A 12,405-nucleotide genomic window follows, 5' to 3' on the forward strand; every position below is an offset into this window, starting at 1 on the left:
ATCAACAAGATTCAAGTCAAAGGTTTTGATTGCCTTTTGAGGGTGCTAAATCTCCGATGTGCTACAACAGTGATCCCCAACGCGGTGCCCGTGGGTGCCATGGCGCCCGCCGGGGCATTTGTGCGCGCCCGCCGACAACCTGGGCCAGCCCCGCCCCCGGCGCGCGGAGCACTGTAGGCGCCGGCCCCAGGCGCGCGACACGCACCGGCCCAGGCGTGTGGCTTGGGCGGCGGCGGCAGCCCCGGCCCCGGGTGGCTTCGGCCCCAGCCCTGGGGTACATGCCGGCACTGGGCGCAAGGGCATCCCCGCCCCTGGCGTGTCCCAGGACGTGCGGCCCCACCCCCCCGGACGCCCGGCACATGAGTGGCCCCACCCCCCGGGTGCCCGGCGCGTGAGTGGCCCCGCCCCCAGGCACCCGGGAGCCTCTAAAGGTTGGGGACCACTGTGCTACAAGTTTCCTATAAGTCCACAGAGGTGAAAGCTATTTCCTTTTACAGGAGGAAAAAGGTGATGATAGATGTTGTACTTCCCTCTGTACTTCCTTCCGCACTAGATCCCTTTTTCCTCACCTCCTCCCACCATATTGTTTGCTTTGGCATGTGGAAATTGAGGTTTTGTTTTTTTAAAAAGGCACCAGTCTATTACTGTGCTTTCTCCATGTGTGTTTGTCTGCCGCACTGCTTTAATAGGAATGATGCTCAAACCCTCTGCCACTGACTCAGAAGGAGTAGAGAGGGCTGGCATCTTGTATCAGGTCTAGGGAGACAGGAAGGAGCAGCAGACTGTGTGGGTGCATTGAGGATGAGAACTGGCTCAGGTGGGCAGCAGCAGTTGGCAGAAATTAGATCAGCTGTTGCTTGTCCAGGCAATAAATAGGAACTCAAATTCTACTCTCCCGTCCGAGTTCCATCTATGTCCATTGCCCCAGCAAATCACTTCCCCGATGAATAAGCTTCAGCAGGAGCACCCTATTGACGTTCACAAACAAAAAATGCCATTATAAAAGAATTATGGCTGAAAGTGTCTTTTAATAGAGTCCAACTAGTGCCCCAGGACATAACTGCACTTATAAAACATCCTCACCTTTGAAAAATACCCAAACCTTAGAATGTTTGGCGATGACCAGTTAAGAGATCACGTGTCTTATTCATCACCACATAATATTTCATCACTTATTGAACATGGACAATCCGACTTAACTGACTCCCTCAATTTTGCAAAATACATGCAAAGGTCAAAAAAGTAAAAAATAACAAGGATCTTAGGAGACAATGGAAAACGGCTCCTTCTTTGAACAGGAAATGGATTTTTATCAAGCCTTCCTATATGGGGTGGGTGTGGGGGAAATCTAGAGTTGTAGGGAGTATGTGCTCCTGGAAGGGGAATATGAGGAATCTGCCCCTTTAGCATCCATGTGAAGAACAGGACTGCTATTTCCCCACTTCAAGATGTGAATTTAAACTGCTGTATTGCCACAAATATGGTATATCTGATTTTTACAGCTGAGCACTAGAACAAATAAATAAAAGTTGCCCTACAAAACAGAAGTGTACTTCATATAGGAAAAATATTCTACTTCCAAATACTGTAATACAGAAGAAATAATTTATATTAATATTTTCATAATATTTAAAATATTTATTTTAAACTCTTCTTTCAATAAATGCTTTTCCTGCGGTATGGACTCAGAAACAGGGATCATGTGATACAGGGTTTCCATAGGGACCACTCCAATTTTCTTCAGCATGAAACTAAACAACTGAATTTTCACGCTCAAGATTATGCTTTGACAGAATCATAATTAGAAAAATGTCAAATTGTCCCATTTTTCAAGCAGATTTTTTTTCTTGAATTGGATGCCCATAGTACATTGTTTAGAGTTGTAATTTTTATTTAGGCACACAATGCTTCCAAACAGGGGATGACAACTTGCTGTATCATGTGAAAAATGTGACAAATATAAAATTCCTTAGATTTTGGGTGGAAGGAGAAGAGAGGGGGCATTTTTAGCAGGGCAGAACCAAAATGAATGCACTGATAAATATGCTCTGCCATGAAATTTTAAAAACATACTGACTTTTTCTGACTGTCTGTGCCTACAAAATACTGCATAAACCGCAGTACCACTACCCTTACCCCACACTGCCTTCTATAATTCATACAGTGACATTTTTAAACACTGATGCATGTCACTATATGATGTTACTTGTGGCTCTGATTATCTCTAACAGACATATTGAACCTCATTCCAAACAGATCAAGCTAAAATAGTGTCATCCATATTTTACTGATTTTAATCTATATAGTTAGGTGCATACAGAAAAACTCAAAATGCTAATAAAAGACATTTGATCTTGAGAAGCAATTTCTTGAATACAGTGGCCCCTCTATGGTAAGAAATACAAGGGTCCAAAAGCAATAAAAACATGGGGAAAACACTTTTGACTCTTATGACAACAACCCCACATGGCCTAGTAACTGTTAAAGAAGAAAAGGGATATGGTCTAGAACAGCAGATGAAACATTTTAGAAAGGATATAGTTAGTGCCTTGCAAGAGTCTACAAAGAAATAGTAGAAGTAATGTTATTTGAGTGGCCAGTGCAATTCTACCCTGTGGCTATGTCTACACTGCCGGGTTTTTTTCACCAGACGATATGCAAATCATGCTCTCATTTGCATATCTTCTGCCAATCCTTTTTGTGGAAGAGGTTTGATGCTAAATAGCCCCGTGGTTACAGGATCCTGTGAAAAAGGGTTTTCCCCCCCAACAAATGGCCCTGTCTACATGGGGCTTTTTAGCAGCAAAACCTCTTCCGCAAAAAGGATCGGCAGAAGATATGCAAATGAGAGTGCGATTTGCATATCTTCTGCCAAAAACCCCCCAGCAGTGTAGACATCGCCTTTGTGTATGTATGAGAATACTGATTAAGCTTGTCGTCTGCACAGATGCAATTGCTGTGACTCATAGAGGGTTGGTGTGCTGTTCTATCTAAAGAAATAGTGCACTGTGCCTCAGAAAGGCTCTCACATGGAGAGCAGGGTGCCGGTTGTGAAGTTTTGGCAATAGGCCTCACATATTTCTGAGTTTAGCTACAAAGGACTAGATTCACAAAAGGGCTTAAAGGCCTAACTGGTCTTTTAGGAACCTAAACCCAGAATCATGCCCCACTTGGATTCACCATCCCCCAGCTCAGCTGCCCTTGAGGCGTTTTTTAAGTCACATCTTAATGCACCTTGATACTGTTAAAGAAGAAAAGCTGCAGCTATATGTGCCAGATACTGTGCTCTATGCAAGGCAAACCTTAATGGTACATGGTCCTCAAATGGTGCAATGAAAAGAGGATTAGCATCTTAGGCGTAAATGGGAAAAGAGGATAGTCTTAAAAACAAGAGAGGTGTGAAGAGTACGTCCATGAGAACTTTCTCAGGAACTTAATGCAAAAGGGCATAATTCATATCACAGCATAGGGGTTTATTTCCTTATCAATAAGCATGAGATTTATGTGGGCAGCTTTTTTTAGTAATAAATAGTCTTTTAATCAACCATATTCTAAAACAGGAAGATAATTCTAGAATCTGTAATTTGCTCTTTTTCTTATTTTTGTTGGAAACCTGTTTGTCACTTTTATTATTTATGGTCAGTCAGTATTTTAAAGATGACCTACAAGAATATCTGTATTCTTTAATGGCCTGTTACAAACCCAGTGAAGTCAGTAGAAAAACTTCTACTGTCTCCAACACATGTTGAATCATCCTTGGAAAGCTGCAGTGTTTAAAAATATACTTTTAGTATCCCAAGCAGGATAGAGAGGTGTGTATTCAGTAAACCAACAACAACTTAAAAGTACCTTCCTTATTTCAAACTGTCCGAAGTTCAGCCACATAGCGGATTACTGGCTCATCGTGTACCACATGATAAACAGTCTGCTTCATACCACTGATGCAACACCCTTCCTCAGGACCCTGCTGCAGAGTTGAATGGCCTTCATCAATGTATCCCTCACAACATGTGGGTTTTTTTAAAAGATTCATAAACAGATTTTTTTAAACCTACACAAAACTATGCACTCTGGGAGAAACTATCTTCATATCAGTGAAGTTTCACTCAAAAGGAGCTGCTGATCTGACTCCTAATTACTATAGAAAAGTTCCCGTATGAAACTGTGCATGTAATAAGGTTAGGCTAGGACACTAGATGAATCAGGAGCCAGAAGTCAATGGGGTGTGAGAAGAGAGGGGGAAAGTAGGGTGATTTAATCCCATAAAGTGCTGAATCTCTCTCTTTCCTTGGTCACTTGGGCAAATTCAGCACATATTGCTGCAGCTGCTGGATCTTTCGCAAATAATTATTTGCAGGTCACCTTAAAGAAATCAGCTACAAAGGAAAAGTTCTCTTTAGCAAAAACCAAAAAGACAAGATGTAATTAATTACCACTCTGTTGGGAAGAAGTGAGGAAAAAACTGCAGAAGGTGTGTGACATTTTTAAACCTATGAATGAGAAGATAATAAATGAACTACCAACAGCTGTAGGAAATAATAATTTACAGTGCAATGAGAAATTGCAGTAACTTGATAATTTTCATGGCTGGGTTATAGCAGAGCCTTACTGAGGGGGAATTATAGATTTTTTTCAGTGGCAAATAATAAACCATATGGCAAGGTCAAAGATGGAGTTTAGCCATGTGAAGCTGTTTGCATGGCAGAATCACCATGTGCCTTTTCTGAATGTGAAAAAGTCACATAAATCTAACTGTTATTGTCCACTTCAAAAAACAGAGTATAAATCCAAATGTAGAGGGCTCTAATATAGATATTTATAACTCTTCACCCAAGGCTCTACTGGCATTTCCACTTGTAAGCATTATTTTCAGAGGTATGCAGCCTGGTGCCATTTGGAAGCTTGAAAATGATGCAGTGTCTGCATTACAAACTTCATTCATCTTCATCCAACAAAACTCTGCCACTGCTGAAATAGAGCTTGTCCCTTCCACCAACAGAAGTTGCTCCAGTAAAATATATTACCCCACCCACCTTGTGTGTCTTACTGAGAAAAGTAGTTCTGGTATCCACATATTAGCACATCAAGAGCATAAGAAGAAATACATGTAGGTGAGAATGTTCTCTCACTCACATCATATACTTACCTTTCAACTACTGAGCATGTAAGACGACTATGAAGCAGTTTCCCTTACCTTGTTGCAAACCATGCTCTCAAGGATGAGAAAGTTGCTGCATCTTCTTTCAAAGCCTTTAATTCATTTCGCAGTTTGGTCATGGTTTCAGTCACCATTGATTTTTCATTCTCATATTTATTCTTCAGATTGGCCAGTGCCACTTCAGCTGTCTGAAAAAGAGGAGAGGGGAGGGGCAAGGAATATATGCCTCTGAGATGGGAATTTGATAACAGCTAAGATGCCAGGTTATGATTTCGTTTCTGGTTTCCCCCATTATTCACATAAAACCAATGATATACATGAGATACACTGATGATAGTTTCATCTTCTGGACAGATATCCTAAACTCTCACAAATTCCCACCGCAACTTCAGTGACAACCACACATCCATGAAACTCTCTCTAGAACATTCCCACACCAGCATCAACCTCCTGGATACCACAATCAGCTTCAGCAATGGAACTGTGAGGTGATCTATATAAAAGAAATCCATGGACCACCACATTTACATTCATATATCCAGTAACCACCCTGAATGCACCATGAAATCTGTTAGCTATTGCAAAGTACTTAGATGGCTAAGAATATGCTCTGAGGAGAAAGTCTGGAATACACACTTAAAACAGTCTTCACCAAACAAGCACATTCTACCAGAGAAGTAGATTTCATCACGGAATGGGCCACCTAAATACCTGAGGAGAACCTGCTTCAATACAGGAAACCAACTCTCCAAAAAACCCTTTTTGTCACTCACAAACCCACACTACAACCCATATGAGGTATCAGCAAACAGTTATAATCTATATTTGATGAGGACCACATCCTGAAAAATGTTTTTCCCAACCCCCCGTCTTCTGGCCATTAAACAACCCCACATCCTGATCAAGTTCATCAGCAGAAGCAAGCTTACTACAAACCAGGGGACACATCACCTCAAAGTGGCACCAGGCCCTGTCACAGAAATAGATTCAAAACTTGCAGACATATCTCCACTCTTATGATGATGACTATCCCCACAACATTCCTTTGAAGACCATGGGTCCTACACATACCTATCATTAAAGGTACAGTACCACTTCTAACACAATAATTAGGTGGGTGAAACCAAACAATGACTATGCTCTCAAAAGAATTCACACAGAAAAATTATAAAAGACAAAAATTTCATATCGCCCCATGGGCAAACACAAATTAATTACTTCATGTCTGATCTTTCAATCTTTGTCCTCAAAGACAACCTACACTACAACTTCAAAAAACAAGCCGGGAATCCTGAATTCATAACTGCTGGACACTAAAACCAATGGACTTCACAGACGAAGTTGTTTTATGGTTCATTAAAACAATTTGTAACACCTCTGCTGCCTGCTGACCCTCCATTCTTCTACCACTACAGAGATGCCAATTGCCCACTTCACATTAAGGATGTTAAAACGCATTGTGGGGCTTTTTTTGTTTTTTGTTTTGGTAAACGTGTACCTTCTTAAATTTTAAGCTGGCTTCCTGCTAGCACCAGCTCCCAAGGAGCCCTCACCCCCTGCCCTCTGCTCTGCTGCCTCTGATATAGAGGCAGAAGGCAGTGGCAGCAGGGCGAGGGGAAGGCAGGTAACTCCTGCTTACTCCTGAAGAGTAATGCCCAGGAGGAAGAATGCAGAGGCTGTCTGCGCCGCAGGAGGTGTGAGTTGAGCGCAGGGTTTTCCTGTGCCACGGGGGAGGAGAGGGTGTTAGCTACCTCCAGGGTTTGGCGAGGGAGGTGGCTGGGGATTTTTTGTGTGACATTTTTTTTTTTGCTCAACCAAATTGTTCAAATTGGGCCCCACACTTTCTAAAGCCGGCCATGCCTTCCACTTCCACCAACAGATGCTGGACCAATATAACATATTACCTCACCCATCTTGTGCGCCTCTCAAGTAAAAAACAGTCAGACTTCTTTAATGCAATACATTTTTTTTTCAAAAAAGATTTAAAAAACTATTCTCCTTAGAAAGAAGGAAGCCATGAATGGACACAGTAAACTTAAAAACTATTGGATTCAATCGGCCTGAAGCATTAAGACTGTACAAATCAGCAGTTATACTCTTCCATGTCACAGAATCTTATCTCTTCACATTCTTCTGAAAATTTTAACAACCAACCAATTGTGTAAATGATAATGATTACTTAAGATAAAGTCTAGGGAAGAAGTTATGAAGTTATCCTAGTCTATATTCTGCCTCTTTCTTCCCCCCGCCACCCTACTCATTTTCTTTCTTGTTTCAGGCCTGATCTAATTTTCATGTTATCTTTGTGTCTTGTTTGCTTGCCATTGTTTGTCAGTTTTATTCATTACTTAAAATAATTTTAAGAGATTAAGAAAATTACAGATTTGCATTTTTATAGTGTTACAAGTATCACTTAACATTACTGTAACGAACATATTAAGAAACATTTTTTTCTTTTATATTTTTCCAGTATTTTTCCTTTGTGAATCTGAAAACACTTTGGTTAGTATTTAGTTAATTCACACACTTTTGTTAGTGTGTTGTTAATTCTGTAGTGTTTCTATTACAGTGTACATGTGTCAGTTCCCCAGTTATTTTTGTGAATCTTTCACATAGGAACAGAGAAAAGAATAATAGGAAAAATGCAATTGTAAAAATCACAAAGATTGGAATGGGAACATCAGAGGAGAGTGCAATGGTTTTAAAACCTGAAGCGACTTTTAAATCATCTTTTGGAAATTCACTAGATTTCAAGTTCAATACGGTCGGTTCCTTGGTTGTTTTCCTTCAGTCAGATCAATTACTGTACAGTGAAGAGAATTAAGCACAATACAGGTTAAGAGATGGAAGTACTGTTTACATTTTTTCAAGGAACTACCAGTTATAATGCCAATTTAGCAAAAAATGGTAGTGAAACACTGCATTGTTTCTTTTGGCAACATGATGCGGTTTTCTTTTTTAAGAATAAAGTTACAGTGCTACTTGGTGGCCACTAGATAGCACCCATGTTTCCTAAATTTACTGTGTAACGCCATTACGTAAACAATAACACAAACCATAAATCCTGGGCTGGATTATGATCTTTAGAGGTCCTAAGCACTGAAAAGATTATGGTTCCCCCCCCCCCCATGTAATTCAAAATAAAAACAATACATACCATAAAATCTCATTATTATTTTTTTGGTGCCCTTGTTTTGCTGGTGCCCTAAGCACGTGCTTAGTCTGCCTATTGGGTAATCCAGCCCTGCATAAATCCTGCATTTTGTTTCTAAAGAGTTGAATGAGGGTAAGAAGAGAGTAATATGCTCCCCATTCAACAGGGCCCACATACATAGATTATAGTTTAATAGATTAATAGTTAGGTTATTGTTGGAGAGGCATGAGACAGAAAGAAAGCTGTATGGCTTTCAAGTATTAGGATAAGATTACATAGTTAGCAATTAAGAGACATCTTTTCACCTGCAAACTGAGCAAATTCGACTGGAGTCATCGAGAAACTGACACAGAGTCCCACAGAGCTTTGTCACATGATACTTTTTCAGGGAAGAGACGCGACACTAACATTTCACAAACATATTATTCAGAAGTCTTCTTTCTCTAATTAAATGTGTACATATGTAAAAAAAAAACCCATATGGCACCAAATACACTGGATGTACAATACAGCTAAGGAAACGTTGCTGTTGGAATCTTTAATGTGGTACCTCCTAAACTATGGGTGACTTTAAATTTTCAGTCTGCCATCATTTATACTAGAATAGTGATGTAATGTCCTATCAGGATTAAGACCCATTATCCTGTTCTCTGAACTAACCCAGATGGTGAAAAAGCCCTGGAGAGTTTACAACCTGTGGTCCTGATCCTGCAAACACTTGAACACATACTTAACTTTGAGGACAAGTAGTACTAAGGAAGTTAGTGAAATTATTCACCGGCTTAAAGTTAAGCACATTGTTGGCCTGAGACCTAATTCACCCCCATGCTAAATTAGTCTTGATTAACCTTGGGTTACACTCCAGGATTTCACCAATAAAATTAAGAGAAAAAGTTCTGTGCTGCTAAGGCACCCCCACCTCAGGAATGCCCCTAAGAAGAGTTATATCACCCAGGGTTATAAAGTAGAGACATCCAGGCGCTGAAAAGTTCAGTGAAGATACAGAAAGACCCCAACAAATGGTAAAGGAGATAAGATAAGCTCTGACCCTTGTATGCTGATAATCGGCACAAACAAAGAAGGTCATAAATAAAGTATAACTGGGCTTTAAAATGTAAACAAAGATTTGAACAAAACATAGCTGCCAGTGTGTGATTGGTTAACTTTTGTTATTTGGGGTACTGAATAATGTAACAGGTATAGTAAAATTCAAGGAAGGTAGCTAGTTTTATCTTTTTAATGTAATGAAGAACAATGCTCTTTGGGAACCATCTTCAGACTGCTGTTCAGCAACAAGCCTCTAGAACTCTGACCCTGCTGCACAACCTGGTGCAGAAACATCACTGGGACTCCCAGATGAAAAGCTCCTGACTGGCCATCCGATGAAGTTTGTCTGTACATCGGGAGCGTAATAATAGCTGTGCTGGGCATGTGTATTTTGTGTGTGTGGCTAGTAAATAGATGTTTAGAGCATGGCTGCGTAAGGCTCTTTCACTAGGGAAAAGTTATGCAAAACTGTATAGCCCAGAGCTCTGGGAGAAAGGGTGGGTTTTTTAATTGACCAGATTTACCCTGCGCTCCCTGGGTGAGGAGATGTGCTATCGAAGATCCCTATTTGAAAGGCACATAAATCAGCTATGAAAATACTGATCACCACAGAATGACAACATGGTTACTCACCTGTTTGTTGGCTTTCAACACTGCCCTCAGGGTTGCTATCTGCTCCCGTTTTGTACTCAGCAGGGACTTCAGTTTCAGTATCTCTTCCATTAAGGCCTCCTTGTCCTTATCAATCATAGGCACCAGTTCACGTGCTGCCGCACGCTGACGTGACAGTTGCAGTGACCGGTCTACAGCCTTCTGCAGGTGCTTGATTTGGTCCCGTATTATGGCATTTAGGTTGTAGATATTCATTGGCTCTTTGCGTATGTCACTGGTGTCAGAGACAGGAGATGAAGGAGGGGCCGTGATGACAGGAGAAATCGTAGGTGTCTTGGTTGGACTTTGTTCTTTGCCAGCCTCCATGTTCTCTTTCGAAACCTGCTCAGTCGGGGTCCTGGCTTCTACCGGAGATGCCGTTCCTCTCCTAGCGAGCCGTGGAGACAGGAGCCCCCTGGGATCATCAGGTCCCTTCAGGCTCCCACTTCGGGTGACTCTACTTTGCCTGTAATAGTCCAACATGACCCTATTAGGCGTTTCATTATTACACAGACATACATGGTGATAGAGCTGGGCCAACTCCTCACTAAATGTTACCAGCTCATCCTGGGCTGTGTTGAGGGTATTATGGTTTTCATTCGCGACACTCGTCATCCTTTGCAACTCTTTTTCCATGTGAACCATTTTTTCATAACTTTCCTTAGTTGATTTTTCCAGGTTCGTCACCTGCTCATCATACCGCTGGATCCTGCTCTCATACTTCACCTTTTCTTCAGTGTAGTTTTCTACACATTTATTGTATTTCTCCTTTAAGGCCTTTATTTCGGCTTTAAGGTCGATCACTTCTGTAACGGCCACTTTATATTTACACTCAAGAATCTCCAGGCCATTGATGTCCACTTCATAGTCATGCGCTTCCTCACCGGAGTCTCGGCCCTTCTCACAGTCCAGCTCTACTTTCAGCTCCTTGTTGCTCTGCAGTCCCCTCATGGCATTGACATGCTCTGTGAGCCGGTGGACCCGCTCGTGTTGCTCAGTCAGGGCTCCCTTTGTGTGTTCTAGCTGCGTTTGGGACTCTTGGAGGTTGGCTAGGAGAATACCTTTTTCTCTCTCCACCTAGAATGATTGAATGAAGAACATTAACATTTGACAAAGAAATGAAACTAAGAAATCTAGACCCTTAGGCCATGATGCCTTTTGCCCCGGCCCAACTTTTTGGCCAGGCCAAACCCTAGTGGGGCTCTGACCATGTGTGCCTCTTGCTCAGATTCGTCCTGGCTCCAAATCTGTCATGACACAGGGTTCTCCTGGGGCAAATGCGAGTGGCACTGCAACCCTCTGCACCAGCTTGCAATTCCATTTGCTCAGATTTGGAGGGAGTGGGTGGAAGGGGTCATGAGCCAGGAGAGTCAGGTTAACAGTAGGTGCCAGGAGGGGAAGAGAAGGTCAGGCAGGGCAGGGTATCCATGTGCTCCTACTTTAAATGGTGCTCTGCAGGCCCTGTATGGGCCAACTCTCAGTCTTCATTTGCTTGTGTGCTAGCCACCAAACATTGCCAATAGCATGTTTCCCTACAACTAGGTAACCTAGTTGTGGTTTTCAAAGCCTCCAAGGGGATTTAGACACATCAGCCATTAATTTTAAAATGACATGGTAGGTACACATTTACACCTCCTAGAGTATCTGACAATGTCAATGCCTGCTGCCATTTGCAATAGCATAATGACAGGTGTTCATTATTTCCTATTATTAGTGCTCATTTCATCAAGAGCTACGCACTTCCCTAGCACTTCTGCTAAATCACCTAAATTGGCAGTGACTGGTGTGTCTCTAAACACCAGATTTCCCCAAAATATATTCTTTGAATTTTAAACAGCCACCACACATTATTCAGCTTACTTCCTGATATAATACATCATAATGATACACATACATTTCTCTCCTACATGTATACATTTATTAGGATTTTCAGTGAAAAACTCTGGCTTTCTTTCACCATCATTATTTACATATTTGGCTTTTTACCAACAGTAATGAAAAGCACTTTCTCGGTGCTCTAGGTATCCATGACAATCTGAAAAAAAATACATTAAACAGATGCAAAAATTCTCCCAGTTCAAATGAAGTCATGAAGCAACTACGTAAATAGAAATTACAGCACACACATAATCCCCAGATGTCCAATCCACCACTATGTACCAGACCCAACACTCATCTCCTCAAAGACGAGAGAGAAAAAGTAGTCCTTGCAGCAGATCCTGGAAACTAACAAACTCTCTATTACAAACCTGGGGGTAGACACAGATGGTATCAATCAAAAGCCAGCAATCTGTACATGTGCTATGAAATGTTTGGGCCACATCACCTCCTTCCTGGGAGAAGCAAAAGCAAGAGCTGTGTGGCCACGGGCTCTGAGCTATATTAATTCTGTCCT

General features: G+C 41.6%; 1 protein-coding gene across 8 annotated transcripts in view; it reads right to left on the minus strand.

The window, feature by feature from the left end:
- The window catches only part of BICD1 (BICD cargo adaptor 1), a 228,458-nt gene that overhangs the window by 42,361 nt on the left and 173,692 nt on the right, over positions 1-12,405 (minus strand). For all 8 annotated transcript variants that reach the window (XM_075940436.1, XM_075940444.1, XM_075940399.1 and 5 more), the window contains exons 5-6: positions 9,993-11,087; positions 5,195-5,346 (exon numbers count right to left, since the gene is read on the minus strand). In XM_075940436.1, the coding sequence (XP_075796551.1) occupies positions 5,195-5,346; positions 9,993-11,087 (1,247 nt within the window). The remainder of the gene's footprint in view (positions 1-5,194; positions 5,347-9,992; positions 11,088-12,405) is intronic.

Source organism: Pelodiscus sinensis, chromosome 1 (assembly GCF_049634645.1).
Source record: "Pelodiscus sinensis isolate JC-2024 chromosome 1, ASM4963464v1, whole genome shotgun sequence".
Taxonomy (NCBI): domain Eukaryota; kingdom Metazoa; phylum Chordata; order Testudines; family Trionychidae; genus Pelodiscus; species Pelodiscus sinensis.